Below are 21,166 nucleotides of genomic sequence, written 5' to 3' on the forward strand. Positions count from 1 at the left end.
ATATTATTTATATCAAAGCATTTTGGTAGGCTCACAATGAAGTTGATGGAGTTGGTGTTAAGCCTAAATGTTTTATTTTGTTTTTTTAAGATGGGGTCTTGGGATCTGACACCCATGCTGGGGTACAGGGGTTCAAACATGGCTCTCCGTAGCCTCAACCTCTTGGGCTCAAGTGATCCTCCTGCTTCAGCCTCCGAAGTAACTGGGAAGACAGGTGTGTGCCACTATGCCCAGCTAATTTTTTTTGTTTTTTTGAGACGGAGTTTCGCTCTTGTTACCTAGGCTGGAGTGCAATGGCGCAATCTCGGCTCACCACAACCTCCACCTCCTGGTTTCAGGCAATTCTCCTGCCTCAGCCTCCTGAGTAGCTGGGATAACAGGCACACACCACTGTGCCCAGCTAATTTTTTGTATTTTTAGTAGAGATGTGGTTTCACCATGTTGACCAGGATGGTCTCGATCTCTTGACCTCGTGATCCACCTGCCTCGGCCTCCCAAAGTGCTGGGATTACAGGCGTGAGCCACCGTGCCCAACCCTTTTTTTGTTTTTTATAGAGACAAAGTCTTGCCATGTTGCCCAGGCTGGTCTCAGACTCCTGAATTGAAGATATCCTCCCATCTCAGCCTCCCAAAGCGTTGGGATTACAGGCTCAAGCCACTGTGCCTGGACAGGCTGCTGTTTCAAATTAATCAGTATTATCACTTTAAAAAGTAAACCCTTATACACATCATCTAGTTTTAGAAGTTATCACCATGTAGACATTTTGAGTCTTATATCCCATTTGTTGAGCAAATGCCAGAAATATTTTTACCTATAAATACTTCAGTATAAGTAATTTTTAAAAATAAAACAGTACCTGCCAGGTGCGGTGGCTCATGCCTATAATCCCAGCACTTGGGGGGCGGAGGCAGGTGGATCACGAGGTCAAGAGATCAAGACCTTCCTGGCCAACATGGTAAAACCGCGCCTCTACTAAAAATATAAAAATTATCTGGGCATGATGGCAGGTGCCTGTAGTCCTAGCTACTCAGGAGGCCGAGGCAGGAGAATTGCTTGCCGGAGGCAGAGGTTGCAGTGAGCTGAGATCGCGCCACTGCACTCCAGCCTGGTAATTGAGCGAAACTCCGTCTCAAAAAAATATATAGATAGATAGATAGATAATTTATAGCTAGCTAGCTAGATAGATAGATATCTCACACACACAATACCATTATCATACATAACTTAGCAGTAGTTCCTTAATAATATCTAATATCAAGTCTTAATGTCATCCCTTTTATTTCATTCAACAAGTAATGTTGGAAAACAAGTATTTAGTTTTTTTATTTGGGATCAGAGAAGACTAACAAAAGGATTTCTTCCACCTTAGAGAAGTAGGAAGGAGGAGAACTAAACCAACACTTATTTGGTATCTGCCTTTTGATAGGCATTCACCATCAGTTCCTATGGCAGGAGAGCCAAGACCAAACTATGAAGCTGAAAAATTACAATATACTGTCTTAGAGATTTAAGCAAGAATTATCCTGCAGAATTAGATCCAGGGAGCAATGTTAGACATGCATGGCCCATTGGTTCTTGATTAGCTTGTCCCTTGGATTTGGAACAAACAGCAATCACAGTCATTATGGGGAAGTTTGTTCTAAGTGCTGTGCCTTACGTCTCTGCTTTTCAAGGGCTCAGATTTGCCTAACTGTGTTATCCTGTTGTTCCTTAGAAGAATAAGCAAAGCTCTATAAGAGAGGCGGTTTAGCACAGTGGATAGAAACTGACCATGAGCTCAGACAGGAATCTATCCTCAGCTTGCTCTCTGGAGGACTCTTTTCTATGAGAGCTGATCATGTGATGGGTTAAGAATAAAGCAGGTATTCTAATGACACATCCCAGTTGTCTAGTGACGGTGGTTGGTGTTGGAACAATTCAGAGAAGGTCATCCTCTTTTTTTATAATCTGTTGAAAATTATTCACATCCCAGCTGATCCTTGGCACTCATGTATAGAGAAATTTTAATGCACAGAGAACTCTCTTAAAAGGTTTTTTAAAATATAAACTATTTAAAGATAATTATGTTAGAAGATAGAATGACTTATACAAATGCCAGTATTCTGATGAGTGCGCCATCTGACTGTGGGTTCTTTTTAAAAATTTGAGACTATTATTATTTGTTAAGATTAAATATAAATGGCACATTGATGATGTTTAGAACTAGACCTGTTTTCTTTTGATATTGTGCTGTAGTCTGTGTATACATTTTAACCAAGACCCAGTTCCTGTAATACAAGTGGACACTATGAAGTTTAACTGTTAAAGTTCTCTGTAAAGGATTGAATAATTTACAGCATAAAATAACAACAGCTTTGTTCCAGCACTAGCTGTGTTGTTGCTGGAAATAGATTTACTATTAATCTATAGATTTCCTATTTACTATTAATCAGTTTTATGATTTCATCTCAGAAGGATCTGTTGAGGGGAAAAAGGGGTAACATGGTGTTAGAGATAAGTGAATACAAAAGATAGCTCTTCAGAACACAGAATTATCTCGTCCAAAATGTCAACAGTATTGAGATCGAGAAACACTGAATTATTTTAATAAAACACAGTTCAACTCAAGGAAATGAAGCACCCACTCATAATACATGAATCTTCTTTATTCACTTAGTAATAGGAGGGATGGTGCTATGATTTTAATATTAAAAATGAGTCCAAATGCTGTGGCTTATGCCTGCAATCCTGGTACTTTGAGTCCAGCCTGGCCAACATAGCAAGACCCTATCTCTATTTTAAAAGAAAGAGAAGGAGAGGGAGGAGGAGGAGGAGAAGAAAGAAAAGAGAAAAGGAAAGAAAGGAAAAGAAAATAGATGATAGACAGATAGATAGATAGATAGACAGACAGACAGACAGATAGACAGACAGACAGACAGATAGAGTTTGGATCTGTGTCCCTGACCAGATCTCGTGTCGAATTCTAATCCCTGATGTTTATAGTGGGGCCTGGTGGGAGATGATTAGATCACAGGAGCAGTTTCTTTTGAATGATTTAACACCGTACCGCTTGGTGCAGTTCTCATGATACTAAGTTCTTGTGATATCTGATTGTTTAAAAGTGCGTAGCACCTCCCCCGTCTTTTTCTTCCTCCTGCTCTAGCCATGTGAAGTCCCTTGCTCCCCCTTTGCTTTCTGCCATGATTGTAAGTTTCCTGAGGCCTCTCCAGAAGCTGAGCAGATACTAGCATCATGTTTCCTGTACATCCTGTGGAACCGTCAGCCAATTAAATGCCTTTTCGTTATAAATTACCCAGTCTCAGATATTTCTTTATAGCAATGGGAGAAAGGACTAATACAGAAAATTAGTACTGAAGAGTGGGGCTTTGCTATAAAGATACCTCAAAATGGGGAAACAACTTTGGAACTGGGTAATGGGCAGAGGTAGGAAGAGTGTGGAGGGCTCAGAAGATGAGGAAAAATTTGGAACTTCCTAGAGACTGCTTGAATTGTGACCAAAATGCTGATAGTGATGTGGACAGTGAAGTCCAGGCTGAGGAGGTCTCATATAGAAATGAGAAACTTATTGGGAACTGGAACAAAGGTCACTTTTGTTATGCTTCAGCAAAGAACCTGGCTGCATTGTGCCCCTGCCTTAGGCACCTGTGGAACTTTGAACTTGAGAATGATGATTTAAGGTAGCTGGCAGAAAAATTCTCTAAATGACAAAGCAGTCAAGATGTAACCTGGCTGCTTCTAATAGCCTGTCTAATGTGTGAGCAGAGAAATGACCTGAAACTGGAACTTACTTAAAGGAGAAGCAGAGCATAAAAGTGATAAATCTGTAGCCTGGCCATGTGGTAGAAAAGAAAAGCCCATTTCAGGGGAGGAATTCAGACAGGCTGCAGAAATTTGCTTAAGTAAAAAGGAACCAAATGCTAATAGCCATGACAATGGAGAGAAGGCTTGGAAGGCCTTTCAGAGACTTAACAGGTACGCCTCCCGTCACAGATCCAGAGGCCTAGGAAGGAAGAATGGATTTGTAGGCTAGGGCCAGGGTCAGGGCCCCACCATCCCGCGCAGTTTCGTGACCCTGTTCCCTGCATCCCAGCCACTTTAGCTCTAGCCGTTGCTCAAAGGGGCCCAGGTACAGCTCAGGCCACTGTTTCAGAGGGTATTAGCCACAAGCCTTAGTAGCTTCCATGTGGTGGTAAGCCTGAGGGTGCACAGAGTGCAAGAGTTGAGGCTTGGGAACCTCCACCTAGATTTCAGAAAATGTATGGAAAAGCGTAGATGTTCAGGCAGAAGCCTACTGCAGGTGCAGAGCCCTCACAGAGAACCTCTGCTAGGGCAAGGCAAAGGGGAAATGTAGGATTGGTGCTCCACATAGAATCCCCACTGGGGCACTACCTAGTGGAGCTGTGAGAAGATGGCCACTGTCCTCCAGACCCCAGAATGGTAGATACACCAACAGTTTGCAACCATCACTTGGAAAAGGCGCAGGCACTCAGTGCCAGCCAGTGAGAGCAGTGGTGGGGTCTGAACCCTGCAAAGCCACAGTGGTGGAGCTGCCTAAGGCCTTGGGAACACACCTCTCACACCACTGTGCCCTGGACTTAAGACATAGAGTCAAAAGATTATTTTGGAGCTTTAAGTTTTGATGACTGCCCTGATGGGTTTTGAACTTGTGTGGCACCTGTGGCCCCTTTCTTTTGGCTGATTTTTTTGGGGGGGAATGAGAGTATTTACCCAATGCCTGTACCCCCATTGTATCTTGGAAGTAACTTTTTTTTTTTTTTTTTTTACAGTCTCATAGGCAAAAGGGACTAATAGATATATATAAAATGCTTCATTTTAGGCTGGGTGTGGTGGTTCACGCTTGTAATCCCAGCACTTTGGGAGACCAAGGTGGGCAGATCACCTGAGATCAGGAGTTCAAGACAGGCTTGACCAATGGAACCCCACCTCTACTAAAAATACAAAAATTACCTGGGCATGGTGGCTTCCGCCTGTGTCCCAGCTACTCAGAAGACTGAGACAGGAGAATTGCTTTAACCAGGGAGGCAGAGGTTGCCATGAGCCAAGATTGCACCATTGCACTCCAGCCTGGGCAACAGAGTGAGACTCCATTTCAGGGAAAAAAAAAAAAAACCTTCATTTCAGTGACGCCCTGAGCAAGGAGAAAGTAAAGACTTATAGGCAACAGAGACTAATAAATATATATAAAATGCTTCATTTCAGAGATGCCCTGAGCAGGGAGTGAGTAAAAACTAGGAAGAACTGTTAGGAAGTGACACCACTTTTATTTTTAGAGCTGCCACTGACCTGTGAATTCTACAGTGAATACTCTTAAATGTTTTAGTATCTATCCAGATGATACTGGTTCCCAGATCCTTTAACTATATCTCTGATATTCCAACTGTTTTGATCTTACCTGATTTATACTGCCTATCTTGAACTAGAATCCTAAATTTAAAATGGCACCCAAGACAACACTTTGAAGTTTATTTCCAAAGAGCATAAAAATAAAATGATACCCTAGTCTTCCTAAATTAAATATTACTTAGAGGGAAGAATTTCTCAAGACAGGATTATAGAGAGAGAGAGACTATCATATAGTACATTCATAACACTGATATATATCCCCATAGATATTTATTGTATACACAAGTCATACTTGGAAAATCTGGATTAAATAAAAGTCGGCAACTTTTTTTAACAGTTGCCCAAGCTATACCTGGGTGCTTTTGAGCCCCAGCTGGAGCTGGAATGGCTGGGATACACAAGCAGTGTCCTTGAGGCTACGCAGGGTGGTGGGACCCTGGCCTGACCTATAAAACCATTCTTCCCTCCTAGGCTTCCAGGCCTGTGATTGGAGGGGCTCCTGTAAAGTCTCTGAAATGCCTAAAATTGGAATTGGCAAGGGCTGCATAAGCTCTCTTAACATACCATGGACTGATATCTGTGTTATTTTGCTCACTGTCTTACTTCATGGTCGCATATATGTTGTGGTGGGGGCATGGAGACTACTTTTTTCTTAAGCTAAACTAAGAATGCCTCATAAGATTTCTTTTTTCAAGTCAGTTGTCTTTTTTTTTTTTTTTTTTTTTTAAGATTTTTTTGTAGATACAGGGTCTCTCTGAGTCACCCAGGCTTGTCTCAAACTGTTGGGCTTAACCAGTTCTCCCACCTTAGCCTACCTAAATGCTGGGATTATAGCATGAGCCACCATGCCCAGCCTAAGTCAGTTGTCTTTTTGACCAGAGCTTCACAAATATTAGTGTATATACAAATCACCTAAGAATCCTGTTAAAATGCAGATTCTGATTCAGTAGATCTGTGGTATGGCCTGGGAGCTTGAATTTGTAACCAGCCCTCAGCTAATGTAGATACTGCTGATCCAGGGGTCACACTCTGAGGAGCTAGGGAGCCTGTGGAGGAATCTGGTTTGTTCTGTCACAGGAGAATCAGGCAGAGTGCTGTCTCCTCCCGTCTCCTCAGAGACATTATTGCTTCAAACCATCTCATTATCTTCACCCTTTCTTTCTCTATTGATTCTTGGCCTCCAGCATGTAATTAAGTTTCAACCATCTTATAAAATAAAATCCTTTCACTCCATTTCTCCTGGATCTTTTTCCTCCTGATTTCTGTTAAGAGCTGTCTCTATTTCCTTGTTTTTTTTCACACCTCTCTTCAGTCTGACTTCTTCCACCATGGCCAGGGTCATCCTGGTCTTCCTAAAAGTCACACCTAACAAATACTTTTCTGCATTTTTTTTTTTTGGTTTTTATTTTTACTTTTAGAAAAAGTTCATTATAAAAAAGTAATTGCATGAAAGAAAGCTTGGAAAATAGAGAATAAGTAAAAGAATAATAAAAAACATATCATGCATAATATGTAAAGGCTAGAAGAAAATACACCAAAATGTTAACAGCAATCATGACTGTATGGGCACTCAAAAAGCAAGAATTATACTTTTTTTTTCCTCCTGCTTTTCTGTTCTTGGCTTAAACAGTCCTTTGGAAATATTTGATACTTTTGACTACTCTTCAATAAACTTCTTTCTTAGCGCCATGACACCATTTTCTCTTTCTCTCTCTCTCTTCCCCTCCTCCCCCAACTCCCTCTCTCCCCCCACTTCCTCCTTCTCCCTCTACCCCCACCCTCACTGGCCTTCCTCAGATTTTTTTTTTTTTTACCAGTTTTTTCCTGCTTTGAGGTATCGCCTAAGTCTGTTACTTAGGTACCCTTTTAGACTGTAGGTTCAGCTTCACCCTGACAGCTGCCGCCTAGACAATTCTCCACAAGTGTTCTTCACACTCTTCCAATTTAACACATCCAAACTGAACCGATAGCCCTTCTCTATTCTAGGCTGCAAATCTTCTATATTCCATAGTGTTATTTCTCTTACCCCTTCACATTGATTTATTCAGTTAATACATATCACTTTTCACCTGTTACTGTTTCTAACTATTAAATATCTCTACAAAGTGTCTTCTCTGTCATAATTGTATCCTAATTGGACTTCCTGACTTCATTTTTCAGTCCTTTTCACTGTGACCTCTGGGATCATTCTAAAAATGAAGACTGAATGTCTCTCTCCAATTTTATGAAAACCATGCAGTGGTTCCCCACAGCTTCAGCATCAAACTCCTTAGCTTAGCATACAGGATGCTTTGATTCCCAACCCCCCACACCACGTGCTCCATAGTAAACTTAAGAGTTGATCAGCTTCGCAGTGTTCTCTCCCTTTCTTCACAGAAAAGTATTCTCTGCACTTGACCATTTCCTTGAAGGATCGAGTTGGAAGGAAGGGCATTTCAAGTGCAGAGAAGGATACGGTCAAGTCCAGTCCCTCCTCTGGAGTGCATTTCATGACACCAGCATGTCTTCCCTCCACCACCAGCCACCACACACAGTGTCTGTATTGACAGACTTTTTCATCTACTCATTCCTGTGTCATCCTGGGCATGAATTCACCTTAGCATGGTATCATTGCATTTGTCATGTCAGCCTCACCATAAGGATAGAGTTCTTTGAAGACACTGTTTTCATTTCTGCAACCCCCACAGTAGATAACAACTGTTTGGATGAGTAAGTATGTATTTGCTCCAACCATGCTCTTCTTCCTTCTGTCTTTCATTTTCATTATGCTTTGGTCCCACTTGTTACATGTAGGTGGAATTCTGTCCTAAACCTTATCTTTGCCCAAGCATTTTAAAACACGAGATTTTAGAAAATCCAGATAAGGCTGGACATGGTAGCTCACACGTGTAGTCCCAGCACTTTGGGAGGCTGAAGTGGCCAGGAGTTTGCGACCAGCCTGGACAGCATGGCAAAACTCCATCTCTATAAAAAATACAAAAATTAACCAGTCACGGTGGGACATACCTGCTGTACTCCCAGTTATGAAGTAGGAGGATCACTTGAGCCCAGGAAGGCAAGGCTTCAGTGAGCTGAAATCATGCCACTGCACTCCAACCGGGGCAACAGAGGGAGACCCTGTGTCTTAAAAAAAAAAAAAATCTAGATGAGCAAATTGGCCTCTCAACAGATGCTTCTTCCTTCAGTAGCTGCCTGGAATCTTTGTGATTTGAAAAGGTCTTTTTAGATGGAGAGACATTCATGTCATAATGGCAGGCTAGGCAAAGTCCCCTTCCCAAAAGTCTTATGCTTATGCTGCTGAAGTACTTCTGTTGCTGAAATACTAGATACAACCAAGACGACAGCTGAAAATACAGCCAGCTAACCCTAAGACAGATTGCAGTAACCTACCAAGTCACCTAAACTGACAGGATAGGTGAATTTCTGTGTCCAGAGAGAACACATGACTTACTAAGACATTAGTAACTAGGAAAACTACCAGTTTCAAGGCCCCTTGCTAATACTTGCATTCTGTCTTGGTACTTAGTCTGTAGACCTCATTTGCATTGAGGGACCATCTTGTTTTGGGCTTTGTTGTAAGTGGCGGAACGAGTATTTTTGTACAGCTATAATGAGGTTATAAACTGAAAACTTTGTTGTCCCCTTAAGCCTATTCTGAGTGTTAAGGCCATGAATGCATATCACAGGACTTCAGTGGAAATCTAACCTGGCCTTCCTTAGCAGTGTTCCAGTATCCCTCGAGGATAGCTTAGTTCGATAAATATTTACTACTCTCCTCCACGTTTTGGAAGACTGGGCTGACTAGCATCAGCTTCTTCACCTCTACTTTGGCCATCACCCTAGGGAACTTCATAGATAATCCAAACTCTGACTTTGAAAGTTGCATCCATTTTTGTACTTCTAAACCAGGGTGGCTAACCATTACCTAAGAAAATTATGCTAATAAATATATGTCATACACTTACACACTTACATTTATCTATAGCTTATATTCCCATATAGGTACACAATTATATAGGTTGCCAACTACCAAGACTTCCCAAGTATACAACATACTAGAATTCCACGTGTCTAAAAGAAATTTTTCATTCCTTTTTTGAAAACTGATTTTCTTCCTTTATAATTTATTTCAATTCAAAATATACCCTTTCATCTCATCTCTTAAACCCAAAGTGGAGTCATCCATAAGCATATCACCATTTTACTCTGTCACTTATCAAGTCCTGTTAATTTCTTCACAGCGGATACTAGGTTTGAGCTTTGCCATTCATTCTTGTTGCCACCATCTGAATTGGTCAGGCCCTCATTTCTTTCTTGAATTATTGCTCTGAACTCCTCACTGGTCTCCCTGTGGCCAGCATCGCCCTCTTGTGATTCATTCTCCAAACTCTCCTCTGATTTTGTCCCTCGCCTGCTTCCTACCTTTTCAGTGTTCCTCTGCCTATAAGGCCACATCTCTAACTTCATCTCACATTCCTGTCTATCCCCAACTTCCAGCAGAATTGAGCTTAAGGTCTGCTCCTCTGGCCAGAATGCGCTTCTTCCCCTCAATTTTCCTAACATATGAGTGGGAGCTTACCTGTCTTTCAGGCCTACACTTGGAAGTGGTCATGCCACCTTACTCAGCTAAGCAACTGAAGCTTTTCCTTCTATGTTCCCATTTTGGATTCATATCTTTCCTATATACCACATCCTTGAGCTTTAAAGTATTCATATTTACCTGAGTGTCCTTAGTGCCTGGTACAAATCAAGCACTCAGTAAATGCTTATTAAATGGAAGAACTAAATTGCTAAGGAATTAAACATTTTTATGTTATCTCTAACAGAAAGTAGGAATAGGAATTTTTTTTAATTGAAAATACTTTAATAATTTACTTTTGAATATATAAATAAGCATTCTGAGAGTAACTTGGAATGAAATTTTTCTTTATGAGCCAAGTTTAAATCCATCACTTGAATTACAAAATGTTATTCATTGGTTCAGTATACTCAGTACTGAAGAGTAAAATGCTGCAATAATTTTGATTTTTAAAACTATTAAATTGACATAGAAAACCAATTATTAACAATCTGTATTGCTGAGCTTTTGCTATGTTATGCTGCAGCAACAAACTCTAAAATAATTATTTTAAGTTCTGAGATACATGTGTGAACATACAGGTTTGTTACACAGGTATACAGGTGCCATGGTGGTTTGCTGCACCTGTCAACCCATCATCTAGTTTTAAGCCCCACATGCATTAGGTATTTGTCCTAATGCTCTCCCTCCCCTTTCCCTCATCCCCCGACAGGTCCCAGTGTGTGATGTTCCCCTCCCTGTGTCCATGTGTTCTTGTACAATTCCTACTTATGAGTGAGAACGTGTGGTTTTTGGTTTTCTAGGAACAGGAAATTCTTAAATGCCATATTCCCCAAACTTTCTTAATTGAGTATTTCTAGTTTCTTCCCCCATTTATTCTGTTGCTAAACTTAAGATTTGTTTAGGCGCCCTACTTTCCTTTAATTAACATTGATATTGCTGATACTAATTTTTGTAAAGGTAGGAAAGAGAAAAAAGATGTAAATAATACAAATTTTATATACTCCAAAAAAAATCGTAGCAATTCAATATGATTTCTAGCTAAAAGGGTTTTAAAGAATGTAGGAAGTATGTGCTTTTTATGTATTTTAACTGCAACATAAAACAAATGAAAATTCCTTTGACTTGTGTTAAAGATAGCTGATCCTAATAAAGGAAAGATATATGTAGTGAGAAGAATATTAGATTCTGATCCTGCTTCTGCTATAATTGTGCGTGGCCTTGGGCAAGTCATTTCTCCTTTTGCAGCTCAGTCATACCTACAACATGAGAAAATTGTAGATTGTAGATTTAGCAATGGCTCTTTTCCTTCTAGTGAAACACAGAGTCACTGCATGAGAAAAATAACAGCACAACAACACTACTTTGGAACTGGTGATGCTACAGAATGAGGCAGGGAAGAGGCAGAGAGAGGTTCTCCTTCCACAGGGCTGTCCCTACCTCCTGTCTCATTCCAAAAGGTGGCCCCTGCAGAATTGTCTTGAAATACTATTTAAAAGCCACTTTATTGGGTGATGTATGAGTTTTTCTTCACTGACCCTAAATGAAATAGAATTACAGAATTTGAAGAAGTCACAGAATTTGAAGGAGTTTCTTACCAAATTCTAGTCTGCTGCTCCTTTCACAGGATTCTCCTGTCTTTGCCCAATATCTAAGTTTTATCAAATATATTTTATTTTGGGGGGCTCACTGCATACATTATATGTTGTCAATTCACTTTTTTTAAGGTTTAGCTCTATTTAATCAAGATACTTGAATTGACTATAGAGCATTGATCACCATTTCTCTCCATAACTCTGTGGTGTCTGCAGGGCACATACTCATTGAGTACCATACTCCCTTCTGTTGTTCCCCATGTGTCTTTGCAACCAAACGTTCATGCCAACAGCTAACACCCATATTGAGTGCTTAATATATGTCAAGCATGGTTTTCAATGCTTTCCAGTAATCCTCCCAACAATCCTATGAAGTCGGCTACATTTATCTTTCCTTTATTAGGATCACTTACCTTTAATACAAGTCAAAGGAATTTTAATTTGTTTTGTTTATGTTGCAATTAAACTTGAACATAAAAAAGCACATACTTCCCACATTATCATCCTCATTTTACAGAGAGGTTAAGCCCTGTTTCCAGAGCAACACAGCTGGTAAGAAGTGGCACTGGGGTTTGAACCTGGAGAGCCTTGTTCTAGAACTTCAATAGTTCTGCTAATTTTTTAAGGTCTAACTTGATCTCACAAATACAGATTTTCTTGAAAGAAAAAGAAAGTTAACATTAATTTTCTTGTTTACATACTTAGAATTTCTTTCAAGAAATAACGAAAACCTTTATAAATCAGTATAGTGACTGCCTCATAAGTACTTAGTATATATTATTAACAACTTAGGCAAATGGGTACTTGTAATGTTCATAGCATTGACTTTTAGCAATTAAGAAGAAAATTAAACAACATTTTAGTTACCTCCTATTTCTCAGTTCTAAGAGAAAACTTAAGTCCCTTTTTATAAGATAACCCTGCTCTGTAGCATCTGCTCAAGATATTTAAACTGTCCAAAATACTGGTCTTACCTAATTTTTATCTTGCCACCAGGTGGCAGCATGTTACATAAGGAAGTAATTAAATATTCTATTGAAGACCATTTATTTTCAATATTTTGCCTTAAAAACTGTCCAACCGTAATAAAAATAAAATAGTATCCCGTGTTCCCCTCTGCTTCTATTTTCCCCAGTTGGTTTTAAAGGCCCTGTTAGCATGATATCCATGATGTAGTGAGACCTGACTCAATCCTGCGCTGCATTCACCTATCACTTAGTGCAGAAAGTTTTTTTCTTTCATCTTTATGGAGATTTGACCCCTTGGGCTTAGTTTCTGCCAACTAAATGGTTTTATTCCTACCTAAATGGTTCCTGTTGTTCAGCAACAATAGTCCTCCTCATCTTTGTATCTTCCGTGATACCTACAGAAGTTCTGAATACGTTGCAGCAGTTTTTTCATAATAAAGACGGGGTCTTACTACATTGCCCAGGCTAGTCTTGAACTCCTGGCTTCAAGCAGTCTTCCTGCCTAGGCTTTCCAGAGTACTGGGATTACAGGTGTGAGCCTGGCCAGTGACAACAGTTTAATAGGTGCTCTTGGGTAAATATCAGTGATGTGTAAGATACATATTAGCATGTGTATTCACTGAGTGTTTATTTGAATTACAACACATTTATAGTCTTTTGTGGTTATGTTTGTTTCAAGCGTGCAGTGGAAGTCCCTGAAATTTTGCCTTAAGTTTAGGTATTATCACAATCATTCAGATTAATTGCTGCCAAACATTGAAAGATTGTTACTGTAGGTGGAAAACAAGAGGATGAATGGCTAATGAAGAAAAGGAAGGTAAAGGACCAAACGTGGCAGTTAAAGCATGGGGAAAAGGAAGGGCTGGTGGTAAAATGAGAGAGGCAGGCTTCTGATACTGGAACAGAGCACGCGCCACATGGGAAGCAGGAGGACCACCAAATTCAGTTGGCTGCAGAGAAATCTGTTTACACTTCATAATGGTAGATCTGCCTAGACATTGTTTCATGGTGCAAACAATGAAATCATTGAAACAAATGAAATCATTTGACATCAGTTTGTCAGCAAATATTTTTTCCTGTTCTGAAACCTGTTAGTTTTGCCTACTGCTTGCCCCTTAATGAAGTCTTAAAAGAATTGCCCCCAAAGAGATGGTGTCCATAAGCAAAAAGAAACCAGCATTTCCTGTAAGCCCACTGCACCCTGTAGGTATGTCCTTGCTAAGGGTAATTGAGTTTAACAAAGGTGATTTAAGTATCTATGCTATTTTAGGTATTGTGCTAGAGATTCAAAACTACAGTATGTTTGATGTCTATAGATAAGGCATTTTAAAGGGAATAGCTTAACCGTTTAAATTAAATGAATTCTGTGAAGAACATTAGTACTGCCTTGAGATATTTACCAAGCAATACTTAAAATGTATTTTTGTACATTATATATATATAGAATTCAGTGGCCTAAAGATGGATTAGAAACATCTATACCTTAAAAAGTTTATATATGGGTTTGATATTTAATGAACAGTAAAATGATCAATTTTTTAAAATCCCAGCCAGTGTATTATATACATACATATTTGTTATCTTTTTGGAAATGTTTTGCAACTTAAATGGGGGAGATTTTATCTGTGACACCCAAGGCTCTTAGAAATTTTATTTGACCTCTCATAAGCCTTAGTATTTGGTTAATGTTCATTATGTTTAGAAGCTCAGCAACTTCAAAGTTCATAGCCACATATTGTGTGTGTGTGTGCATGTGTGTGTGTGTGTGTGCACACGCAAAGCCTAGTCTTACTGCAAATAGCCACATACTTTTAAAACAGGTATATTAATGTCTACATTTATCATGCTGGGTTTCAAATGCAAAGGACTCATTAAAATTGGTCATTAATCACTTTGTAATAGATATTAAATATTAATATTTGTCATGAAGTATGTAAAACAACCCGTTTGTATAGTATCCTCTACAACATGCTCAGAGGGTAAAAAAAATTTGATTTTATTGTCTATAATGTATAATCAGAGATTGAACGACCAAGTAATGTAGCAATATCCAAAGACTATTAGTTATATTTCAGTTGTAATGAAGTTAATTGCATGCCTTTTGGATAAAAAATACTGTACATCCTCAGTTCATCTGCTACAACTATGCTTAAAAGTGCTTAGTGAAAGTATTCGGTGCTATTTAGGTAATAAAATTAGTAGTGACTTACAAAATTTTATATAGCATCACTTTCTGAAGCCCGTTTTTAAAGTGATTTATTACCAGACGGGCAAAAAGGCAATTTTTACATAAATTGGCACATTTAATATTAACTTTTGTAGTATAAAAGCGCTTGTTTTATATGACATTATAACTCACTTATGGGGCCTTGTAGTTCAATCTAACGTTCTAGTGAAATGTGGACATGTGGATGCTCCTGGAAGCACTTCCAACCCTATGAATTTATGTATCTGTTGACTTCAGTATTTAGTTAGGTTGGTTTCTAAAGCCATCACGGTAATTGACATGTTATTGGAAATAAAGTTAGGTTTTTCCTTATTTATAGGGATAACCTCAATTTTGAAGAATGTGAATCAATTCATACTTGGCTGAAAGCCAGTTCCCTCTTCACTTTAGCTCCAGCGTATACATGGAAAGCGCACTCGGCGTCCTAAGTGCCTTGTGAATCTGCAGTGATTAATTCTTCTCATTATTTTGCTGCAAATTCTCGTGACCCTCTGTGATGATTCGATCAGCCATTTAGAGTTTATGCATATTCATATCTCTGTGCTCCTGCCGCAGACATTCAAATCTCCTTCACTGACTGGTGTGTGCTTGGTGCAGTAATTGAGCTGCAGTAGATTGATTACTCAGGGGAGCTGTAAGGCCTTTAAAGGTGAAAACATATCAGTCCTGTTAATTAGGAAACAAAAGCTCTGATGGCAAGTTCAGCAGTCAGATGTTTCCAGTGTAGAAATATGAAAGGTATCATTTGTTCCTCTCCATGAATCCTGTTTACTTTTTAAACTTTGAATTAGGTCTGTAACAGTGGTAATGAAGTACAGCTTTCTTTTATGAGTTTTTATAGAGTGCTAATTGAGGAGGACTTTATTTATTATATTGATTGGTACTGTTATCTGTGATCTGTCAAATCTGATAGTTTAGAACCTATTCGGAGTTTGTATGCCTTCTACAGCATTGGTAATATTTATATAAAATCTCTAAATATTTTACATAGAGAATGCTTCCATATAAATTTTGGTATTTCTAGGCTTATTTCAGTCTGCAGGATTCTAACACTAGTTTTTTATTTTGACAATTTAATGGTATGCTATGTGGGAAAAGGGTGAAACTGTAACATGGCAAAGAAGTTGAGCTGCCTTTTATCTCTTTATCATAAACATCCTTTTTTCTCTCTCTCTTAAACTATATACTAACTAATACATTATTGGCCGGGATCACACCTGTAATCCCAGCCCTTTGGGAGGCGGAGGCTAGCAGATCACGAGGTCCCAGAGATCAAAACCATTCTGGCCGACATGGTGAAATTTCATGTCTACTAAAAATACAGAAAACTAGCTGGCCGTGATGGCACGCGCCTGTAATCCCAGCTACTCAAGAGGCTGAGGCAAGAGGATTGCTTGAATGCAGGAGGCAGAGGTTGCAGTGAGCCAAGATCGCACCACTGCACTCCAGCCTGATGACAGAGCAAGATTCCTTCTCAAAAAACAAAAAAAAAACTCCACAATAATACATTATCATGACCAAAAAAAGGCCCGGTGTGGAACTGTATCCTCCAAAAGTAAGCTAGTTTTTACATGGAGGATTATGCAGTTTACTTAATAGAAATGTGTGCTATTTTTTCTCATATGTGCTATTCTCATGTTCCAGTATTCTTTTTTTATCTCATGGTCATGATATTTTGAGATATAATTCACATACCATAAAATTGATCCTTTTAAAGTATACAGTTCATTAGCTGGGTGAGGTGGCACACACCTGTAGTCCCAGCTACTCCGAGGCTGAAGTGAGACAATCACTTGAACCAGGAGGTGGAGGTTGCAATGAACTGAGATCACACCACTGCACAGAGTGAGACCCTGTCTCAAAAATCATTCAATCAATCAATCAATTCAGTGGTTTTTAGTCTATTCACAAAGTTGTGCAACCATCACTACTATCTAATTCCAGAACATTTTAGTCATCGCAAAAAGAAACCTCATACTCATTAGCATTCTCTCCCCATTTTCCTTTCCATCTAGTTTCTAGCAACCAGTAATCTACTTTCTGTCTCCATGGATTTGCCTATTCTGGACGTTTCATATAAATAGAGTTGTACTATTGTGGCCTTTTGTGTCTGCCTTTGATTTAGCACAGTGTTTTCAAGGTTCATCCACGTCGTAGCATGAATCAATACTTCATTCCTTTTTGTGGCCAAATAATATTCTACTAAGTGAATATCCCAATTTTGTTTTTCATTGATTGATGAATATTTCTGTTGTTAGCACTTGTTGGCTCTTGTGAATAAATGCTGTTTTTAATGCTAGTGAGCATGTGCATACATCCTTGCTTTGTTCTTAATCTTAGGGGGAAGGCGTTCAGCCTTCATCTTTGACCATGATGTTAGGTGTAGTTTTTCTTAGATGCCATTCTTTAGATCGGTTGAGGAGTTCCCCTCTATTTCTAGTTCATCGAGTTTTTTTTATCATGAAATGTTGGATTTTGTCAAATGTTTTTTCTGTGTCTGTTGATGATCATGTGGGCTTGTTCTTTATTAATATAATGTATTACATCAATTCTTTATTAATATATTAATGATATTTATTTGTTCTTTATTACATCGATTGACTTTCATATGTTGAACATTATGATATTCTACATGTAATGTTATTTTACTGCTTTGATTTTATGTAATATGAACCAATTTCTCTATTTCAGGCATTTATTAATACAGCAAAAGAAATTTATGAAAAAATTCAGGAAGGAGTCTTTGACATTAATAATGAGGTATATACATATAAATATTGTCAATATGAATTTATAATTCACTTTTAATTACTATTTAGATTTATTGTTTTATAATTTTTTTAATTCCTAAAATCAATCATGATAATCAGTTAACACCCTTAGTTTACAGTCATCCAACTGAAAAATTGGTATATGTGGTATAGTAGTTAAATATTTATGTTCTAGTAGAGCATCACTTTATGAAAATGGATTAAAGTAAGTGGCCCTATCCATTTATTGCAAACAATGCAAAATAACATAAATCCCCCAAAGAGAAAAGAAAATCCACTTTTATCCACATGTCCATATGGTGTCATCTGCTTTGGGAATAATTTTCTAGTTTAAATGCATGTACTGTGTAATAATGCAAGATGCTTTCTCTGTTGTCTGGTAGGAAAGAGGGAAATACTAAATTTGGAAATTACTCCCAATATATAGCATAGCATGTTTTCAGGAGACTAGATTAATATAAATATAATTGACATTTGGCATTGGGTTTTTTGCAACATTATTTTGATCCTGTTTTGGTTAACATGATTAGAATAAAATGTAAGGCTTTGAAGCATCTAATTCAGAGTGTTCACCAAAGAGCATCATTTAACCCACATCCCCACTCTGCTTTTATCTGTATTTATTTCAAAATGTTTATGTGGATATAGCATGCTTACTTTTACATAAATATTTTCGCCATTCTGTAGTAAGACATCTGGCTTCTGAAGGAAAAGCCCTGGTTTCTCCCTAGTTGCAGTTAGAGAAGTATTGTGTTAGGAAACCATTACATGTGTCTCTCTCATCCTGTGCATAAATGAGGCTCTCTGTTACTTCAGTAGTCTCTGCTAAAACAAACAGCAGTTTGCCTAAGGTTTCCAAAGAGTACATGATTTTCTCATTGTTTAATTTGGGGTAATGTAGTTTCTAAATCCTATCTTCTATGCTTATATGGCAGTACTTCTCAAGTTAGTTTAAAGGTGACACCAATCAGAGAATAATGCCATATAAATTGAACAGTAATTGGGCCTCTATCTAAAAGGGCACATTCATTGTTTCTGTCTGGTTTCATATAGTAGCTGACTGCTTTACTGTGCCTTATGCAGCTTTGATTGTAATGTGCTGTCAGGAGCCAACAGGCCGTGCTATTTATTTGGCCTAATGCCAAGTCTGACTCCTTGATTCCTCAAGAAGTTGCTACCAGCCCAGAGGGGGCAAAACCAATGAGCCATAGGGCATGCTTTTTATTAAAGAGGAGTCAAAAGAGCGAAAAGAAACCACATCAGCTGCTGTCAATACTGAGCTAGTGCCAGAAACCCCAAGGCTACTACTGTTGCAGAACAACTGCCAAGCACTATAAATCTGAGATTTACTGTGACGTAAAGTTTCCTTAAGAGCTTAATTTCTGAAGCTACTGTATTACTTTTCTCAAAGTGTTGTATTTTTAGGTAAAATCCACTTGAGGGAGTGAGGGTTAAGACATAAGTGTGAGTTTGATGAATGAAAGAACTACTCTGTGTGTGGGTTCTTGGCAAGCTGCCATGTCTTTGGGGATCATAGAAATTATTGATGACACAGAACACTCATATGCCCTTAGCCTGTACAGCTGATTCAACATGGAACAGAAACACTGTCTAGAGAAAAGGTTTTACGTTGTATTAAAGCAGCATGGGCTTTGGATATTTTTATCCTTTAAAGATTTCTTGCAATAATTATTTTAAACAATTTCTGCATTATGAAAATTTCCTGAAAAGCAGCATTATCCAATTTCTGTTTACCCAGTACCTGGTATGATGAAGAATTATTTTCAGAAACATTTCCACAGTGTTTTTAAAAGGAAGGAGCATTACTTAAGAGATATTGTTTTAATTGTTGCTAAAACCTACTTACTGTATTTTTCTCAATGTTTGATACAATTGTATCATTAAGAATTAAATGAGTTTTTTTAAGAATCTAGTTAAACTATATCGTCTGGTTGTGTCTGGTCATATTTATTGTTCTGTTCTCTTTTATTTCAGGCAAATGGCATTAAAATTGGCCCTCAGCATGCTGCTACTAATGCAACACATGCAGGCAATCAGGGAGGACAGCAGGCCGGGGGCGGCTGCTGTTGAGTCTGTTTTTACTGTCTAGCTGCCTAATGGGGCCTACTCACTTACTCTTTCACCCTCTCTCCTCCTGCTCAGCTGAGACATGAAACTATTCGAAATGGCTTTATGTCACAGAAGACTTTAATCTTTCAAATTCTTGTATAACTTTGAATAAATGGTTAATGTTCACTTAAAAGACAGATTTTGGAGATTGTATTCATATCTATTTGCATTTGATTTCTAGGTCAATTGATGTGATTATTTTTGTTAAATGTTGTCTTGTGCCCTTAACTACGAACTGAATTGTATTAAACACTACAAAGTCATCTTGAGTATTTTAAATTGGTTTGTGTGGTTAGGTTTCCCAACACCTGTGGTTACCTAATGTTTAATAATATAGAACTGTCCTCAAAAACTTTGTCAATTTTCCAGGCTATAAGGAAACAGACGGACTCTTTTACTTCTGTATTTATCATTTACTTTCTGTGTATATAGTTTAATAACCTGCTTGGGTGTAATTTGCCAAGCTTGAATTCTTTAATGCATTTGCATAAATTCTATACTGTTTAGAGCTTAAAGCTACAGAAGCATTGTTAGGAATTGCTTGGACACTGAATTTTAAACTTTTTGACATTGTTAACAAGCATGTTCATCTTTTCTTGTCACTAGTCCAAGAAAAATATGCTTAATGTATATTACTAAAGGCTTTGTATATGTTAACCTGTTTTAATGCCAAAAGTTTGCTTTGTCCACAATTTCCTTAAGCCCTCTTCAGAAAAGGATTTGTTTGCCTTAATGAATACTGTTGGGGGGTAAAAAACACACAGTATAATGAGTTAAAAGGGCAGAAGCAAGAAATTCCTACATCTTAGCGACTCCAAGAAGAATGAGTATCCACATTTAGATGGCACATTATGAGGACTTTAATCTTTCCTTAAACACAATAATGTTTTCTTTTTTCTTTTATTCACATGATTTCTGAGTATATTTTTCATGCAGGACAGTTTTTCAACCTTGATGTACAGTGACTGTGTAAAATTTTTCTTTCAGTGGCAACCTCTATAATCTTGAAAATATGGTAAGCATCTTGTCTGTTTTGAAGGGGATATGACAATAAATCTATCAGATGGAAAATCCTGTTGCAAAGTAGAAAAGCTTTAGTAATTTACTCAGTGTGGTGGTTTTATCCTTTTTTTCTTTTCCTCCCTTGGTCTATAATGAAATTGTTACAACAGTGCAAAATAAAATCCTATGTATAAAAGTGTTCTTTTTTTTATTATTATGACCACCTTTTTTTAAATGTATTTTTAATCCACTTACAGCTTTAACATGCTTTTAAGCATCTGTTTTAAAAGGATCAGAACGTTTAACACACTTTTTAAAAATTTTGCTAAAATGCAACAAATCTCACTGTATTGAAATTCTTTTTATTGATGGCGTAAACAGTGTAAGCAAGTGTTTTCTACTCCTCAACTACCACAAAAGCACTTACACCTGAAAGAAAGCATAAAGAAGTTCTAACTCTGAAACTGCTTTGACTTTGCTCACTGCCTTCAACTTTCTACAGGTCTTCCCTGAAGATTCAGCAATACTC

General features: G+C 38.2%; 1 protein-coding gene across 1 annotated transcript in view; it reads left to right on the top strand.

Annotated features, from left to right (window-relative positions):
- The window catches only part of RAB2A (RAB2A, member RAS oncogene family), an 83,128-nt gene extending 62,292 nt beyond the window's left edge, over positions 1-20,836 (top strand). Inside the window, exons 7-8 of the mRNA XM_012463734.2 lie at positions 17,426-17,494; positions 19,501-20,836. Coding sequence (XP_012319157.1) covers positions 17,426-17,494; positions 19,501-19,596 — 165 coding nt within the window. The 3' untranslated portion in view covers positions 19,597-20,836. The remainder of the gene's footprint in view (positions 1-17,425; positions 17,495-19,500) is intronic.
- Positions 20,837-21,166: the final 330 nt, after the last annotated feature.

The sequence above is a fragment of the Aotus nancymaae genome, unplaced genomic scaffold, assembly GCF_030222135.1.
Source record: "Aotus nancymaae isolate 86718 unplaced genomic scaffold, 86718_ANA_hifiasm-v0.15.2.pri h1tg000036l, whole genome shotgun sequence".
NCBI classification, from domain to species: Eukaryota; Metazoa; Chordata; class Mammalia; order Primates; family Aotidae; genus Aotus; species Aotus nancymaae.